The 19866-nt window shown below is 39.9% G+C and overlaps 1 protein-coding gene across 29 annotated transcripts in view; it reads left to right on the top strand.

Moving 5' to 3' along the window:
* Nucleotides 1-19866, top strand: part of ARHGEF9 (Cdc42 guanine nucleotide exchange factor 9) — a 570152-nt gene that overhangs the window by 491785 nt on the left and 58501 nt on the right. For all 29 annotated transcript variants that reach the window (XM_070605606.1, XM_070605602.1, XM_070605604.1 and 26 more), the window contains 3 exons: nt 2887-3078; nt 12406-12585; nt 18912-19144. In XM_070605606.1, the coding sequence (XP_070461707.1) occupies nt 2887-3078; nt 12406-12585; nt 18912-19144 (605 nt within the window). The remainder of the gene's footprint in view (nt 1-2886; nt 3079-12405; nt 12586-18911; nt 19145-19866) is intronic.

The raw sequence follows: 19866 nt of genomic DNA, 5'->3' as shown, positions 1-19866 counted from the left end.
TTTTTCTTTTGTTTGTGTGCTCAAGCACTGGATTAAATATCATATTATCTTCTTTATTTTTTTCAGTTATTTTATTGAGGTCATAATGGTTTATAACATTGTCTAATTTCAGGTGTACATTATTATTTATCAGTTTCTGTATAGACTGCATCATGCTCACCACCAATAGTATAATTTTATCCATCACCATAGATATGTGCTTCTTTACCCCTTTTACCCACCCCCAACTCCTTCCCCTCTGGTAATTATTAATCTGTTCTCTTTATCCATGTGTCTGTTTATCTTACACGTATGAGTGAAATCATGTGGTGTTTCTCTTTGTCTAGCTTATTTTGCTTAATACAATACCCACAAGGTCCATCCATGTTGTTTCATATGAGACAATTTTGTCTTTTTTATGGGTGAGTAGTATTCCATTTTATTTACATACCACATCTTTATCCATTCATCAGTCGATGGAGACTTGGGTTGCTTCCACATCTTGGCTATTGTGGATAATGCTGCATGAACATAGGGGTGCATAAGTCTCTTTGAATTGTTGATTTCAAGTTCTTTGGCTAAAGACCCAGTAGTGGGATAGCTGGATCATATGGTATTTCTATTTTTAAACTTTTGAGAAATCTCCATACTGTTTTCCATAGTGGCTGCACCAGTTTGCATTCCCACCAGCAGTATGTGAGGGTTCCCTTTTCTCCACATTAGGTGGGAGGGATGCTTTCTTTCACATACAGGCCAGTTATGTTCTTACAGGCTGTTTGGCTGAGCTGCTGCACTTTGTGGGCAGGGCTCCTTTGTGGGGGCTGACCTGCCACCACTTGGTGGGGAGCATTCCCATGAGTAGTGCTGCTGCAGCATGGTGGGCTCTCCTGCAAGCCAGGTACCACTCTGAAAGCATTTGTGTGTAGGCTGGGCTGCCTCTGCCTCCTCTTACAGTCATGTAGGCCACTATGTGAGGTCAGGTGTCCTGGGTCATTGCCACCAGGGAAGGAGATGGATCCGCTCACCTAGTTCCACTGTTTCCCAGGGATGCAGTCCATCCACCTTCAAATGTATGGCTGCATGGATCTCTCAGGTGTCCTATCATGCTATGTAGGAAATTCTCTGTTGATTAATGATTGTCCATTTAGTTGTAACTTAGAGGGGAGAGACAAAGGGGACAACTTACTCTGCCATGATGCTGACCTCACCTCCTAGAATCACCTTTTTGAAAATATCTGTTCCTTGAATAATCATCCCTCATCATTGCCTGTTGATTGTAGTAAAGGGCAGCTATTAGCATATTGAAAACACAACACTGACCTTTGGAAGCTGGAAAGAAATTTTCAATAGAGCATTTGCAGAGGTTTTCACATTTGGCTTGTATGCAAAATGCATTAAAATAGAGTGAGCCCTACTTGCTTTGGCCTGTGGCAAATAAGTAGAATATATACTGGTTACATCTCTAGGTTCACTGGGTGGTAACCATGCTCCCCACCTTCTCTGAGGCAAAGGTAGAGAGTAGAACACACAGAGTTGTGAAGTAACTATTGTTCCTTCTAGCTCCATCCTGAAGCCTCTGTCCCCCTAAGGCCACCCACCATCAGACTTATCTGGTGGCAGAAATCAGGATGTACTTAAATTGCTTGATCTCAGCTTCTTGAGGCAGGAATATGGAAAAAACTAGGTGTTATGGAAGGAAAAAGATGGATTGTTGCTTAAAGCTGTTGAGACAACTGGCAAGCTCTTTAGCTAATTCTCCTGGCAGATTTTACCACTCTTCTTAAGGTCCCACGCTTCTTTTTCTCCCCTCCCTCTGGTTTTCCTCCCTCCTAGGACTGGGGTGAAATGAGCCGTCTCCCTGATTTAAGCTATGTCATCCCAGATCCAGAAACATCTCACCCAGCCTCCCTAAAGGAGATTTTTTTCTACATCCCTTTGCCTTCATGGTTTGGAATGGATAGTTTCAACCTCTACTAACTGTGCCCATTTTTGATGATTCTGATAATTCTCAGCTTACATAAGCCCAAGCGCTTCCATACTGTTTTCCTGTTTCCCTTAGAACCAGAGGCACAAATGTGCTAGCACAGTGGTTAAAATCACAGGCTCTGGAATCAGACTGGCTCCTATCCCAGTTCCTCTGCTTCCTAACTGTGTGACTTGGACAAGTTTCTTAACTTTTCTGAGCCTCAGTCTCCTCTTCTATGAAATTGTGGTAAAAATGGCACCTGTCTAGCAAGACTGAATAATACAGTTCATTGACAGCTCTTATCATAGTGGCTAGTGTATAGTAAGTGCCCAATCAACAGCTGTTGCTATTATGTGGTATGGGAACATTCTGCCATCTTCACTCCAAATTTGAGGAATTAGAGATCTTTGCATATCTAAGGAATTTTGCAGTCAAATTTTAATGATTAATTGTATATCCTTTGATGGAAATCAACACTGAAGGCCCTGGTTTTGAGATGCTCACTCCAGTATCCAACTTTGGTCTCCATGCTCGTAGGTATTGGTAATCCCATAATCCAGCTGTGGCACCCAAGATATATAGCTTAATCATTTTTTTTGATCCAGCTGTGCTGCCTAGATAGGCACCAGCATGAATGACTTCTGCTTGCTGTAACTCTTCTCTCATCTGAAACCTTTTTAGCTAAGTCTCTTAGAGATGATTTAGTCCTACCTTTCCCCATCCTCCATTTTACAGATAGGTCACCAGAGGCCTAGAGAGGATTATACTCATGCATAGGACCAGCAAGTCGCTAAAGCTAGGCCTGAGATTCAGTTTCCAGGGGCCTCTGGTTGAAGGCTCTCTGAATACCTGAAGAGTTTAGCTTATTCTTTTTCTACTTGGCTGGAAACTTTTCAGAGAAGAAAGATAATTCATTATTATTCTTCTGTCTACTTCCACAGCTCTGGGTGAACCAGGAGGATGGAGTGGAGGAAGGGCCCAGTGATGTGCAGAATGGGCACCTGGACCCCAACTCAGACTGCCTTTGTCTGGGCCGGCCACTACAGAACCGGGACCAGATGCGGGCCAATGTCATCAATGAGATCATGAGCACCGAACGTCATTACATCAAGCACCTCAAGGACATTTGTGAGGTAGGCCCAGCTATGATAATGCATGTGGGGATACTCAGGGTGGAGTAGAGGGCACTTCCATGAAGACCTGACAACTCCCCTGGGCCCTAATTGTAATAGTCCCAAGATGTTGGAAAGAGCAGCTGGACTGGTCTCCTTTATGCTTTTCAGTGGTTGAAACTGCTCCCTTGGGGCTTCTCAGTCTCTCTGTCTCTCTCCTTTTCTCTGTCTACTGGCCTGTATAACTTTTATATTCTGTCTGTCTCTCTCTCTCTCTGCATCTCTCCCTCCCCTGAATATCTACGCCTATCCTCTTGGCTTCTGACCCAGTTGTTGCCACCCAGTGTAAGGACCTGACCTCATTCATTAAAGCAAAAACACATCTCCCTCCAAGCTAGTGGTTCACAAACTTGAATATGCACCAGAGTCCCTGGGGGAGCTTGCTAAACATGCAGATTCCAGCCCCCTTCTACCATCCCCAAAGTTGTGAATTCTCAGTCTGGGGTAAAGCACAAGCATCGCTATGTATAACAAGCATCCCTGGTGATACTGATGCTGCTGGTCTTTCTCCCTCACTTGAAGAATACTGGTTTTGGCTTTGAGCAGAAAATAGTTTAGGGAGAGGTATCTGTAGGAGATAAAGGCTGGGTGGACAAGTCTCAGCTCCTTCACTATGTGACTTTGGCATCCAGAGGCTGTGATTCCACATTCATTAACTCCATCCTTTCCATCTTTTTGACCTGAGTGAGGATGAGAACTCTTTTCCTCATACTCCCTTGAGCTCAGCAGAGACAAGTTGGCATTTTCAAAGGACATTTTACTAAACGGTTTGGGAGAACCAATGGGAAATGGAGAAAAGAATGCTTTTAAAGGATTTCTCTCTCTGTCTCTCTCTCTCTCTCTGTTTCTCTCTCTCTCTCTCTCTCTCTCTACACACACACACACACACACACACACACACACACACTATAGCATTCTCCTTGACCCAGGGAAAACTCAACTTTGAATATTTTATCCCTTTCCTTCCAGCTGAGGGATGAGGTCCTACTTTCTGTCCCCCAGCCCTTTTCTGTGGGGCCAGGGCCTACTCTGGAGTTAATAGTAGAGCTCTAATATTTTTTAAACTTCTTGTTTCTTTAGAACAGTGCTGCCCAATGGAACTTCCTGCAGTAATAAAAATGTTCTGTATCTGCTCTCCACAATACAGTAGCCACTAGCCAGCCATATGTGGCTATTGAGCACTTGAGACATGGCTAGTGTGACTGAGAAATGGAATTTTAAATTTTATTTACTTTTAGTTTAAATAGCCACATGTGACTAATGGCAACCACACTGGATAGCGCAGCTATGGAAATGTCATAGCCAAAGACTGTGGGCCTTAACTTTCTTCACCTCAACTCATTTTCTCACCCCTCCCAGGAAGATTGAAGGTTGTCTCCCCTTTGTGTGAGGCAGTAAGGTAGAGTGGAAAGAACAAGGGCTCTGGGGACATGGGGTGCTCACTTTCACATCCTAACTTAGTCACTAATTAACCCTGTGGCCTTGAAGTTGCCCCTTAACTTCTCTGACCTTCGATTTTTTTGATTTGTCTAGTCGGCTTCATTGTACTAACCTCTTAAGTTTATTGAGGAAATTAAACATAATATTGCAAGTATTTTGAAAAAGGTAGTTTTCCTTTCTTTCCCCTCCCCTTTCTTCTGTTCACCCATCCATCTATGTCTCTCTTTTTTTCTCTTCCCTCTATCTTCACACAAATGGCTGATACTTAAAAAAAATTACCTTCTGGAATGTGCTATGTGGCATTGGGTATCAAACCACTGCTATGTCATTCATTCAGCAAACATTTAGTGGAGTTCTGTTCCATGCCAGTCCCTGGACATAGTTCCTACCCTCAAAGTATTCTGTCCTGGATCAGCAACATCTGAATCACCAGGGAGCTTGTTAGACATGAAGAATCTTTAGCTTCACTCCAGACCTACTGACTTCAAATCTGCATTTTAACAATGTTGCCATTTGACTTACAATACATATTAAAGTTTGAGGAGCACTGCTGTAAAATGATAGCTGTCAGGGCCGGCCCGGTGGCACAGTGGTTAAGTTCACACATTCCGCTGCTCGGTGGCCCAGGGTTCACCAGTTAGGATCCCGGGTGCAGACATGGCACTGCTTCGCAAGCCATGCTGTGGTAGGCGTCCCACATATAAAAAAGTAGAGGAAGATGGGCACGGATGTTAGCTCAGGGCCAGGCTTCCTCAGCAAAAAGAGGAGGACTGGCAGTAGTTAGCTCAGGGCTAATCTTCCTCAAAAAATAAGTAAATAAATAAATAAATAAAATGATAGCTGTCTTACAATGTCATAGGATCTGTAATGCTAGTAAGTACAGTCTGTTCTTTACCTGACAGCTGAGGGATGCTGTCAAGACCTAAGTCAGGTCATATCACTCCTCTGCTTGAAACCCTCCAATGGCTCACCATTTCTCCTTGAGTAAAAGCCAAAGTTGTCATTATTACTTACAAAGCCTTGTGTGATCAACCCTTCCTTACCCCAGTGACTTCATCTCTTGCTCCTTTCCCACATGCTGTCACTACTCCAGCCACACTGGCCTATTTCTATTCCTTAAAAATGCTTGGCATGCTCCCCGCTCCCAGCCTTTGCATTGACTTTTCCCTCTGCCTAGAACTCTCCTCCCCCAGATGTCTACATGGCTCCCTTCATCACCTCCTTCAAGTCTTTACCCAAATATCACCTTTGACTTGAGACCTTTCCTGACCATTCTATTTAAAATTGTAACTTTGTGCTATCTCTCCCCCTTTCCTGCTTTATTTTCCTCTATTGCACTTATTGCTATCTGACGTATTATATATTTCCCTCATATCTTTTGTTTATTGTCCATCTCCCCTACTAGAAAGTAAATTCCACGAGGGATATGTGTTTTCACCTGTTGATTTACTGATACATCCAAAACACCTAGCACAGTGCCTGGCACATGGTTGATGCTCAATAAATATTGTTGACAGAATTAAATATAAGTTCTCACATGCAGGTACTACTTCAGCAAAATACATTCACATCTTATGCCATTTGATTTTCAGACAGTTCAAAAGTTATGATTGTTATTCCTATTTTCTAGATCAATAGACTGAGTCTCTAAGAGGCAAAATTACTTTCCTGTTGTTCTCAGGCACTGGCCCAGTGGGAGTTCTTTAGTCTTAGAAGGACTCTTCTGTTCCCAGCTCCCAAATATGTTGGCCTCTTCCTGCAGGGCACAGGCTCAAGACAGCAATGGAAGTATTTATCTTTCCAGAAGAGGAAGTGCTATGTCCCTGCTTTGAGGACTTATCCAATCCAGCCAACCCAAGCAAAGCTCTTGCTGGCAATCTGCTGGTTCTGTATGTCTCAATTATTCTTGGTGTTGAAGTTAAGGGTTTAAATGGGAAATGTCTCTTTGTCCCACCCTGAAACCACAGGTGTCAAAGGAAGGTTTAGCTAGAGCAAAAGAGAAGTGGAGGAAGCTGAGCCAGAAGACAGTATTTTAGCCCAGGGTTGTATCACTTCTAAACCAAAAGCTGTAAGGAGCAATATGGTTTATTAGAAAGAACACCAGACTCAAAATCGTGAGTCCCAGGTTCAGGTCCCACCTTGGTTACTGACTGACTGAGAAACCCCAGGTGAGTCTTTTCCATTTTGGGCCTTGTTCCTCAACTCTAAAGAGTTGATCTTGAAGGGCTGTCTGGATCTTACTTTTTCTGATTCTGTACTATCTAGATATGCTCTCACTAGAGAAAACTGTGGTAGAGATCCAGGATACATCTGCATTTTCTGCCGTTTCGTCCTTGGTACTCATGGAGGCACATCTTAGGCATGAATGTGTTAACATGGCATAATCTACTCTTTCTATAGGTTAAGGAAGATCTCTGAATACTTCCCACTCTTGTGCTGTTGAAGGATAAATGGGGGACACTGCATTCAGTATAGAAAAAAGTCACTGTCTGTTAGAGAATATATATAATTTTTTACTCCTAGGAGCAGAAAGTGCTTTACAAACATTTAAGTTACTATACCCTCATTTTAAAAACGAAGAAATAGAAATAAAGTGATTATTATCAAAATCATTGAGGCCAGTAAGAGAAAAGATCATTTTTTTTTAAAGATTGGCACCTGAACTAACATCTGTTGCCAATCTTCTTTGTTTCTTCTTCTTCTTCTCCCCAAAGCCCCCCAGTACATAGTTGTATATTCTAGTTGTAGGTCCTTCTAGTTGTGGCATGTGAGACACCACCTCAGCGTGGCCTGATGAGCAGTGCCATGTCCACGTGCAGGATTCGAACTGGTGAAACCCTGGGCCACTGAAGTGGAGCATGAAAACTTAACCACTCGGCCATGGGGCCGGCCCTGATAAAAGATCTTTTTAAATGAGTTTTCTGCAAAAGATGACATTCTTCTTTCCAAATCCAGACAGTAGAATAAAAGAGCCTTAGCTCAGTTCTAGGTCACCTTGACAAATGGTTGGTGGTATTACCTCTTGTAACCTTAGAACTCATATTATACTCAGGGAAACTGAAACACAGGACAAGCAAAGCTAAAGATGTCTTATAAAGTTGCTTTGTCAGACTCTCTTGAGGAAGATAATCTGTCATCCCATACCTTTGAAATAAATTCTGTCTTCCACTGCCTCCAGAGAAGATGGACTAGCTTTCCTCAGTCATTTGTATTAGTGTCTCATACCCTTCACCACCAAGAAATTCTTGCTAGGGCCTAATTGAGTCTATTATGCTATAGCTTCAAGTCATTTCCATTTGATATGTTTAAGCCTGGGGTCTTCAAACTTATTAGCCATTTGGGTTTTCCTTTCTGTAAATTGACTATACTGATGTTTCCCAATTGTCTTTAAATCTTGGCATATACATAGAAAATAACACATTTTATAAAACAGTAATTTTGTATAGCATACTAAGCTAAAGGGATGAGACAGCTCATCAGCCTGAAGTGACAAGCCCAGGGGTTTCTGGCTGCCCTAGGCCCTACCCATCCATACCACGTGGACACTCCAGGCTCTGTTCCTATCGTTTGTCCATTTTCCTGGAGTTTCTCATATTATTTTGGCTGGTTTACAGGAGTTCCTTATATATTCCAAATATTAATCCCTTGTCAGTTTTCTATTTTGCAAATATCTTCTTTCTGTCATTCTCTTGTTTTTTTAATGATTTTATTTCATTTGAAAAAAGAATTTCCTGGCCCAAAAAGGGAAAGAAGAAAAGAAAAGAAAACCACCAAGTTAAACATTCTGCTTCTAACTTACCTTTTTTCATCATTATCATGAAAAGAGCTAGTCATTTTGCATTTCTTCAACATATATTTATTGAACAGCAACTATATGCCAGGTACTGTATTAAACTCTGGAGGTACAGCTGTGCACAGGACAACTATGGTCATCATTACCTGATTTTCTTAAAATTATTTTCAAGATGTTTATCAGGTCTCCTATCAGGCCTCAGGCTTCCAGGAAAAACAATATATGAAATCTCTAGAAAGTCAGAGCTGAAAGGGGCCCTGGAAATCTTTTACGATATATGAATTTTAGAGGTGGAGACACTGAGGCCCATATGAGGGCCTTTCCCTAAAGGGTTACTCAAAACCTCAGTGATCCAGAGGTGCTTTGATCCATCTTATTTCCCTGTGCTCTTTGGAGATCTTCCCTGGAGAACATGGCTTATGGTTTGTATCCCATATCAAGGCACCAATTCTAGCCTAATGAACTATATCTAGACTTCTAGATCAACCATGTGGATTTAAGAACACAGTGAAATAGATAGACAACCTTTCTTGACTGTTACCATGGCAATTCCAAGGCTAATTGGTGGCAATGGTGATTGATTTGATAAGTCCCACAGTATTTTTAACTACTTCTTACTACTTACTACTGTTACTTCTTACTACTGTTAAGAATTGTTGCCTCCCTTTCCACCCGTGCCCACTTAACTCCTAGGAGGCGGAGGTGAGGCTCTCAGAAACTGCCTCTTTTAAATCAGTTTACACCTACTGCCTTATCACCCCATTCTCTCTTACCATTCAGATTGGGTTAGAAGGTGTTTGAAGCATGCTTGACAGTAAGAACCACAGACACCTTCTGCTCCCTCTGCTCGGTGACAGGCCTTCAGAGGCCCCCTGAATCTTCTCTTCTCCAGGACAAACAGTGCTGGCTCCTTCCACCATTCTTCATTGTGTTGCTTTTCAGGCCCCTCTCTATCCTGCATTCTCTCCTCTGGCTTTGTATTTTTTCTTCCATGTTCCTCTGAAAACAGGGTTCAGAATTGAGTGCTGCTCTCCTGCAGTGATGTGACTACCTTCGTATTACTTCTTTCATTGCACCCTCTCAATCTGTTCCTTCTTCTTCCCTAACTTAAAATGGCATTAGGTTTTTTAGCATTCATTCCACTGCCACCTCATCTTAAACTTATGTACCCTCAAAAATGAGTGAATGAGAAGAAACAAATATTGATTGACCCCTAAGCCAAGACTCTTTTAATCGTTACTGTGGAAAATTTGGTATAATTACCAGGTCAGCCAAAGGAAGGGGATGAAAAATAAAAGCAAGTCTCCAGGGAACTAGTCATCTCACCTGGCCTTTCTTCCCTCAGAAGCCTAGGCTGTTGTGTGGTGTGGGGGCTAATGGTGATATCTTGGGGTTCTCTGACTACTCCCATATTCTTATGTCCTATCTCTTATTTCCTTGATAAGGGCAGTTTCTATCTATTATTTGTAATCCCTTCAGCAAGTCATGTGTCTTAAACACTAGGACTGAAGATTTTGAGAAGACATTGGATTCTCCCCCTTTTCTTGATAATATTGTGCTCAAGGCAGCCTTCTTGAGGCTATATTTTCTTTACACTGTCTGGCAAAGACCTTTTTCACATTTTTTATCATAAAGACAATTATAAAACAGCATTAGAGGAAGTTTGAAAATAGAAAAAAAATCAGCCAGAATCCACCAAATATAACAGAACTGTTTTCACTTTTGCATAATTCCATCAACTCTGTCCATATGTATGTTTATTTATAGAGTCATAATCATAGTGACATACCATTTTGTGTTCTGCTTTTTAATGTTGTATAATGAATACTTGTCTATGTTTCTAGAACGTCTTCTTAATCATTATTTTTAATGGCTATGTAATATTACATCAAGCTAAATGTGCCAGAATATGTTTATAATCTGGCATTAGCTTTAAAGAAAAATAGTTGACAAAACACTCTAGGGTTCCACCATCCTGTGGGCAGTTACATTTCTCATAATATATAGCTTAATGTTCCCTTGCTACAACACACATAATGCAATAAAAAGAAAATGATGTCCTTGACAATAGCAATGAATAGCATTTTTGAGAAGTTAGGAAGCTGCACTGACATCTCTATCTGTTCTTTCTTTTCCCGAGCCCACTTTTTTCTTCTTTTTCATTTTATCATATTCCGTACTGATGTTGAGATCTAGCATCCTTGCTGCACTTTGGGGATTTGATGGTAATTTGTTCCTTCCCTGAGACCTTTCAAATGGGAGCAGTGAACGAAACTATTAAGTGTTTCCTGAACTGGCTTCTCAGGGCATGAATGAGCTGTCCAGGCTGGCTTCTTCTGTCTCCCAGTGTGGTCATTCACCAATACCTATTACTTACCCTGAAATGACATGCTAATGTGACATTGTTGCCAATTTTTTCCAGCTGTGCTCACAGGCCTACCTTAGGGGATAAAAAGTGGGAGCAGGAGTGAGGAAGTCTCTACCCCCTTGTCTAATGTCAAGATGAAAAGTTCCTGCCAGATGATATGCTCACTGCTTTCCCTGCTCCACTGTAGCTAAGACACTTCCAAAGGTGATAGGGTGAGAAAGAGAAAGCAAGAAGGAGGAAGTGAAGGGAGAGAGACAGAAAAGCAAATCCTGGAATATATTAGGCATGGAGGGACCTACAGCAGTTGATTGCCTCTCTCCCGATTAGTCAAGGAAATCTTTCTAGGAAGGCACAATTTTGGGAGCTACTTCAGTAAAAGGAGCAGAACTACAAGGGTATTCTGGGAATAGAGGGTGTCTTCCTGGTCAGGAATTGGATATGAATGAATGCGGGACATCTTGAGCATGTCAGTCAATGAAGGCAGCAGCCATTAGTTAAGTAAATATCAACACAGGCACAGACTATTAATTTGCAAACTGTTGAAAGACACTTACTAATTAATGGCTGAATTGGAGGGTAAGGAGAGATAAGGGAAATGAACTGATTTTGGTAGGAGGTGGTAAAGGGCATTGAAGCCAGGTATGAGTATCTTTCTGGAGTATGCCTAGATGACCTCATTGGAAGCTATGTTATGGGAGAGAAAATGGAGGTAGAGACAGGGCCAGAAGTGGTAAGTCAGTCACTGCAATGCACCGCATTAGGGGCTCAACACTTAAGAAAGGTATTATGAAAATTGCATTTAGCTTTTAGACGAAAGCAGATGACCATAATTCATTCTCACCAAGAACATTTTCACGTGCTAATGATTTTTAATGAGGACAGTGGCCATTAGTTAATTATTTATACAAGTAGGTTCAGAATGGAAGACGATGACTGTTTTTTTTCGCCCTGACTTATAATGTGCCTTGAGACTGGTTGTTATCTCAGTGCTCTCTTATCAGACTAAAAATCTCTTTCATTGATTCTTCCTTTTCTTCGATGGCTAGCTGTAGTAATTCATCCATTTATTCACAAATGTATCGTAAACACTTACCCTGTTAAAAACACCATGCCTGGGCACTTGTAAGCATGTTGGCTAAGCTCATTTAAACAGTCTCTCCTGGCCAGCTACCTTAAATGGCTAAGGCATTCTCTTTAAGGAATGGTTTGGTTTTGTCAAATCCTGTTCCCTTTTGAGAAGATTTCCTGCCTGGGCCTCTGTTGCCAAAGTATTAGCAATGTTATTAAGAACTTTTGGATTGATCCTATAAGAAATAGAACTTGAGAGATGTGAATGGATCCAGCTAAACCAATAAGTATTAAAACGAGTGAAAATGTTTGTGCTTAATCTGCTTCTGAGAAAGGGCCCTATGACTTTTAGGGTCCTTGTCATAGAGCATGGTGGGCAAAGCTCTATCCTCTGGAGTCTTTGCACTCTGAAGACCTTTGCTTGAGATCCAGCTTTCTTAATTATTCACTAGTGGAGTGACTTCCTTCTCTAAACCTCAATTTCCTCATATGAAAAATAGAAATGATTATTCCCTATCTATTTAATGGAACTGAAATGAGGCTCCCAAGTACTTAGGAAGTGGTAAAGCCCTTGAGAACTTGGAGACATTCTCAGCCTGGGCTTTTTCTTTGTCTGCAGGGCTACCTGAAGCAATGTCGGAAGAGAAGGGACATGTTCAGCGATGAGCAACTGAAGGTGATCTTTGGGAACATTGAAGACATCTACAGGTTTCAGATGGGCTTCGTGAGAGACCTGGAGAAACAGTACAACAATGATGACCCCCACCTCAGCGAGATAGGACCCTGCTTTCTGGAGCACGTAAGCATCTTCCGCTTTGGGGAGGGTTTTGAGAGGGGTTAGGAAGTGATAGAAGGAGTGTCTGAGCTGTCAGGTCCTGCTCAGCTGCTTTGTCCTGTGATGGGGGTTGGATTCCTCTCTGACCCTGATGTTGACCCCCTTGCCAGTGTATGAGGAACTTAGGAAGGTACTGTGATTTGCCCTAGGACTCTCTTTACCTTTCCCCTCCCTTTTCTTTCTTCTTCCAGACAGTTACCAGTAGGATTTTTCTTCAGCTTCTCTTTTCTGTTCCTGTTGGATTCAGTTTCCATGGGACCCAGTGTTTTGGGAGAGACTCTGTACCTATTCACTGAATGAAGAACCCAGGAATCTAAGAAATAGGAAAGACCATGGTCAGCATGAAATTAGACAAAGTAGCAAGGCATTTACGGGGAGCACTAGGGTAGGGGAAGTGACAAGTGTGGGAAAAGGGGTCATGTGACTTAGAGGAAGGAGTACTAGGAAACAGGAGAGTGAGGATTTGAGTCCTGTGTCTGTAATCACTTCTGGATAACTTTGGTTAAGTCTCTTACTTTCTTTGGGCTTCCTCATCTGGAGTATATGATTTCACTGTAAACTTCTGTGGTTCTCTAACATCTTTTGGGTCTCATTCACAAGTGATCTAATTGTTTTGACAACTCTTCTTACCCTTTTTATAAAGTGTTTATTTCTAAAGAGGTAATATGTGCACATGATACAAAAATCCAAATGGCACATAAATGTGTGCAGCTAAAAGTAGGTCTTCTTGTAGATTCTCTTGCTTTGCTTATTGGAATGTGTGTTGGGGGAATATCCCTAAGACCACCCCTATGTGTGGTGATTTGCTAGAAGGACTCACAGACCTCAGCATATAGTCATACTCATGGCTATGATTTATTACAGCTAAAGGATACAAAGCAAAATGAGCCAAAAGAAAAGGCACATGGGGCAGAATCTAAAGGAAACCAGTTGCAAGCTTCCAAGAGTCTTCTCCTAGTGGAGTCACACAGGATGGACTTAATTCCCCTTGCAATGAGTTGTGACAACACATATGAAATGTTGTCTACCAGGGAAACTCATTAGGAACTCAGTGCCTAAGATTTTTATGAGGGGCTGGTCATGTAGGCATCTTCTGCCTCGCCTGTATCAAAATTCCAGACTCCCAGAAGGAAATCAGGTATTCAGTTATAAGCCACATTGTTTATATATACAGTTTAGGCATGATGAGCCACTCTTGTCAGGGAATGGTGAGAACCCTCTTAAGAGTCAATTTCCAAGATGCCAGCCAAGGGCCAACCTTTCACGCAGGCCTTCCTAAGGATAACAGTATCAGGCCTAATATGTTAACTCTTTTCTGCACACTGTTTAAACTGGTTCAGCCATTCTGGAAAGCACTTGGACACTATTTATCAAAGTTAAGTATGTATATGACCTAGTGGTTCCATTCCTGAATATCCCAGGGAAATTCTCACAGAGATCCATGAGGCAGCACTTACAAGGCTGTTGATTGCCTGGCAGAGTTGTGTGTGGTAGAATGCAGTTAGAAGCAACTTAGGGATTTATCACTGAGGGATGGATGAGAAACATGGGGGATGCTTACTGTGGGGTATTATATAGTAAGAAACAACAGACTAGATGTATGTACCTTATAGCAATGCGTGTAGAAATCGTAAACATAGTGTTGAGTGGGGAAAGTAGAATATAGAATGGTGGTTCTTAATTGGAGCCTGCCCTGTGCATTGTAGGGTGTTTAACAGCATTCCCATTCCTGTTCTCTATCGACTGGATGCCAGTAGTACCCACCACCCAGTTGTGACAACCAGAAATCTCTCCAGACATTGTCACATGTCCCCTGGGGGACAAAAAGAACCATTGATCTGTTGAAATAATCATATGCTTTTACCCTTTAATCTGTTAATGTGGTGAATTTGGATTGAGCAATTTTCATATGTTAAATGAACGTTGTATTCCTAGGATAAACCCTACCTAATCATAGTGTATTATCCTTTTTTATGTATTAGTTTGCCCTTTTAAAAAAATTGGATTGTTTACCCTTTTATTAGGCAGTTCTATGATTTCTTGTTTGTTTGTTTGTTTTTGCTGAGGAAGGTTAGCCCCTAGCTAACATCTGTTGCCAATCTTCCTCTTTTTTTGCTTGAGGAAGATTATCCTAGAGCTAACATCTGTGCCAGTCTTCCACTACTTTATATGTGTGTCGCCACCACAGCATGGCTGACAAGCAGTGTAGGTCTGAACCCAGGGTCAGACCACGGAAGCCTGGGCTGCTGAAGCAGAGTATGCTGAACTTAACCACTATGCCATGGAGCTGGCCCCTCTATGATTTCGTTTTTTATCAGCTTTGTTTAGGTATAATTTACATATAATAAGATTCACCAATTTTAAGTGTGTAATTTCATGAGTTTTAACAAATGTATATAGTTGTGTAACTGTCATCATAACCAAGATATAGAACATTTATATCACTTCATCATGTTCTCTCTTTCTCCCTTTGTAGTCAGTCTCTACTCCAACCCCAGGCCCTTGGCTAACACTAATCTGCTTTCTGTTATTGTAATTTTACTTTTTCTAGAATAAATGGAATCATACAGTAGTAATCTTTTGAGTTTAGATTCTTAACATAGTGCCTTTGATATCCATCCATGCTGGTGCACATATCAGTAGTTAGTTCTTTTTTATTTCTTAGTAATCCATTGTCTGGATATACCACCCATTCACCAGTTCATTCCAGGACATCTGAGTTGTATACTAGGTTGTTTATATCTGTGGAATTACTAGGTTGCATGGTAGATGTTTGTTTAACAGTAAGATACTGCCAAAGTGTTTTCCAAAGTTGCTGTACCATTTTGCTTCCTCACTTGTAATATATTATGAGAGTTCTAGTCACTCCACATGGTTGTCAGCACTTGGTATTATCAGTATTTTTTATTTTAGCCATTCTAATAGGTGTGTATTGGGTGTTTTATTGTGGTTTTAGTTTGTATTTCCATAATGGCTAATGATGTTGAACATTATTTATTTATATTTTTTGTGGAAGATTAGCCCCAAGCTAACATCTGCTGCCAATCCTCCTCTTTTTGCTGGGGAAGACTGGCCCTGAGCTAACATCCATACCCATCTTCCTCTACTTTATATGTGGGATGCCTGCCACAGCATGGCTTGCCAAGTGGTGCTTAGGTCCACACCCACGATCTGAACTGGCAAACCCCGGGCCACCAAAGCGGAAGGTGCAAACTTAACCACTGCGCCACTGGGCTGACCCCCAATGTTGAACATTTTTTCATGTACTTATTTGCAATCTATATACAAATCTTTGGTGAAGTGTCTGTTCATGTCTTTTGCTCATTTTTAAGTGGGTGGTTTCTTATTGTTTAGTTTCAAGAGTTCTTTTTGTATTCTGTTTACATATCCTTACTCAGAAATGTGATTTGCAAAGATTTTCTCCCAGTCTGTGGCTTAGCCTTTCATTTTCTTGTGTCTTTGAAAAGCATAAGTAAAAGTTTATTTTTAAATTCAAAGATTTTGTTGAAATTCAGTGTATCATTTTTTATTCTTTTATGGCTCATGTTTTTTGGAGTCTTCTGTAAGAAATCTTTGCCTAACCCAAGGTCACAAAGATTTTTTTCCTGTTTTCTTATAAAAATTGTGTAGTTTTATTCCTTATATTTAGGTCTGTGATCCTTTTTTGAGGTAATTTTTATATATAGTGCAAAACAAGGGTCAAGGTTAATTTGTTTCCATATGGATATCCAGTTGTTCCAACACCATTTGTTGACAAAACTGACTCCCCCACTGAATTGCCTGGAGACGTTTGTCAAAAATCAATTGATCAAGTATATATATGGGTCCATTTTTAGGGATACTATTCTGTTCCAGTGATTAATGTAACTATTCATATACTAATACTACACTGTCTTTTTTTGTTGTTATTGTTGCTGTTTTTTATTGATATAATTGAAGTATAATATTAGTTTCAGGTGTACAACATAATGATTTGATTTATGTATGTATTGTGAAATGATCACCACAAGAAGTCTACTTAACATCTATCACCATGCATAGTTACAAATATTTTTTCCCTCGTGCTGTCTTGATTAATGTAGCTTCATAACAATTCTTGAAAGCAGGTAGCGTAAGTCCTCCAAATTCCTTCTTTTTCAAAACAATTTTGGCTATGATTTGTACTTCTATATAAATTTATCTCATCACAAGGAGAAATTTTTTTTCTCTTCTTTGAATTGTATCTGTGTGAGATGAAGGATGTTAACTAAACCTATTGTAGTCATCGTTTCACAATATAGGTAAATCAAACCATCATGCTGTACACCTTTAACTTATACAGTGATGTCAATTATTTCTTAATAAAACTGGGGAAAAAAAGAATCAGCTTGCCAAGTTTTATCAAGAAGCGAAAACAAACAAAAAAATCTCTGCCAGCATTTTGATTAGTATTGCATTAAATCTGTAAATCAATTTTGGGAAAATTGACACATTTTGTGTTCCATGAACATCTACCTGTTTATCTATTTAGGTTTTCTGTAATTTCTCCTCGCATTGTTTCTAGTTTTCATTGTATAGATCTTGGCTTTATTTTTAAAAATTGATTTATAAGTATTTAATTTTTTCTACTATTATAAATGATATTTTATTTCAATTTCCTATAGTTTGTTGCTATGATATAGAAATGCAATTAATTTTTGTATATTGACTTTGAATTCTCACACGTTACTGAATTCACTAATTGGTTCTAGTTGTTTTTTTTATAGATTCCTTGGGATTTTACACAATCATGTCATTTCTGAATAAAGACAGTTTTATTTCTTATTTTTCAATCTATATGCTTTCTGTTTCCTTTCCTTGTCGTATTGCACTGACCAGGACCTCCAGTACAGTGTTAACTAGAAATGGTGAGAACAGGCATATTTTGTTTTGTACCTGATCTTAGGGGCATGCTTTCAGTATTTCACCATTGAGAATGATATTAGCTTTAGGTTTTTCATGTTTACCCTTTATCACATTTGGAGAAGTTTCTTTTTATTCTTTGCTTGCTGGTGACGTTTATCATAAATGTGTTTTCTCAAGTGCTTATTATGTGTCTAATGAAACAATCATGTGATTTTTATCTTTTAATATGTTAAGGTGGTGAATTGAATTGGGATAAATCCCTCCTAATCATGATGTATCATCCTTCTAATGTACTATTTTGCCTGTGTATTTTTTTTTAATTAGGTTGCTTGTCTTTTTATTATTAAGCTCTAAGATTTCTTTTTATATATTGGATATAAGTCCTTTGTTATATGTTTTTTCTAATTTCTTTTGATCTGTATAGCTTGCCTGTTTAGTTTTCTTTAAATAATAGTTTTTTAAGTACGTGTGTAATAACTTCCTCTTGATTTTTTTGTCTATCAGTTTCTATTGCCTTTTATTTCTCTGAGGTTTTGTTCATGTCTTATATTCTCATACATCAGGCTATTTTTGAAAGAGTACTGAACAATGTAGAAGAAAAATTGTAGAGCTTTTTTAAAACTTGAAAATAATTTCAGACTTACAGAAAAGTTGAAAAATAAGAGCAATACAAGGATACCAAAGCATCATTTACCCAGATTCACCTATTGTTATCATTTCACTGCTTTTGCTTTATCATTTGAAGGTTCTCTCCCTCTCTCCTTACTCTCTTCTCCTCCCCTCTCTCTATATGTATATTTATATATATGTACATACACATTACATACACTCATGTATTTTTTTCCTCAGTCCTTTGTGTTTAACTTGCATACATCATGGCCTGTTTACCCCTAAATACTCCAAGGCATATTTCCTAAGGGATATTCTATGGAGATAATTTGAGGCTCTAGACGATATGATTCCTTCGAACAAATTTATTATATTTTTCCAGCCTTTAATAGCTTTTCTCAGTGGTAGGATTTATCAAAAACAATTTAGTCTGCCATTGCTGGAAATAGAACCTCTGACCTATATCTTTTTATGATCCAGTGCCAGAGTTTTGTTGCCATAATCTGCTTTACTATTGTCAGGGCCAGTCTCTCCTCATTACCCTTCTGTTATAGAATTTCCTTACTATTCCAACTTATTTATTTTTTCTATTTGAATTTTGTATAATTAGTTTGTTAGTTCCCAAATAATTCCTTTATTTTTATTATTAAATTATGAATTAGTTTAGGAAAAATTGACATTGTTACCATTTTAATATTCCTACATAAGAACAGGGTCTGTTTTTCCCTTTCTCCAAAACTTCTTTTGGAGTCTTCAGTAGCATTTCCATTTCTCTCTGTTTTTTCCTCTGCTCATAGCAAGATGGATTCTGGATATACTCTGAGTACTGTAACAACCACCTGGACGCCTGCATGGAGCTCTCCAAACTGATGAAGGATAGCCGCTACCAGCACTTCTTTGAAGCCTGTCGCCTCTTGCAGCAGATGATCGACATTGCTATTGATGGTTTCCTTTTGACTCCAGTGCAGAAGATCTGCAAGTATCCCTTACAGTTGGCTGAGCTCCTTAAGTATACTGCCCAGGACCACAGGTAAGGGATTGAAGGAGACAGGAGTGAGGGAGAGGGCCTCCTCTACACGTTGGAGAATATATGTCCTTTTGCCTTTTCTGAGTTTCTGGTAGCTTATCTGCACAATGGGATGATGATATATTCTTGCTTAGCTCACAAGGCTGGTGTGTGTATAAACTGAGAGAATGCTTGCGAGAGTTGCTTATAAAGTTGTAAATCAGTATGCACACAAAATCAGTATGCATCATCATTATTGTACAACTTAGACCTTGCCTTGAGGGATCTTATAGGCCTGGTTTTTAGTCCTGAGTTCAGCCAAGTGAATCACCCAGATGGAGTAATTGTTTAACTATTTATTTTGCTCTACTTCAAATTCCAGATTCAGATATCCTGGTAACAGCCTTCCCAATTTGTACTGACCTTAGATTTCTTTCGCAAGGCTGCTTCCCTGGTCTTTTTCAGTCTTTTCCACCCCCCTCCGCCTCGTCCCAACTGTACATTTCACTTAGGCCCAGAGCATGACTGAGGGAGAATACACTTGAGACTTCCCCTGAAGTTTTTTAGTATTTTGAAGAAAACCAACCCAGCATGGACCAAGGTGCTTATCTCTCTCTGAATGGAAATGATACCACTAACCAGTAAGTTATATGATGGGAGTCATCTCCAGCAATGGGAATGGTCTACAGTGAACCATCTCCCACTCTTTCACATGCTTTACTTCGTGACCTAAAGCCCCAGCCTAT

Source organism: Equus przewalskii, chromosome X (genome assembly GCF_037783145.1).
Source record: "Equus przewalskii isolate Varuska chromosome X, EquPr2, whole genome shotgun sequence".
Lineage (NCBI taxonomy): Eukaryota > Metazoa > Chordata > Mammalia > Perissodactyla > Equidae > Equus > Equus przewalskii.
This window is presented reverse-complemented; position numbering and strand designations above follow the sequence as displayed.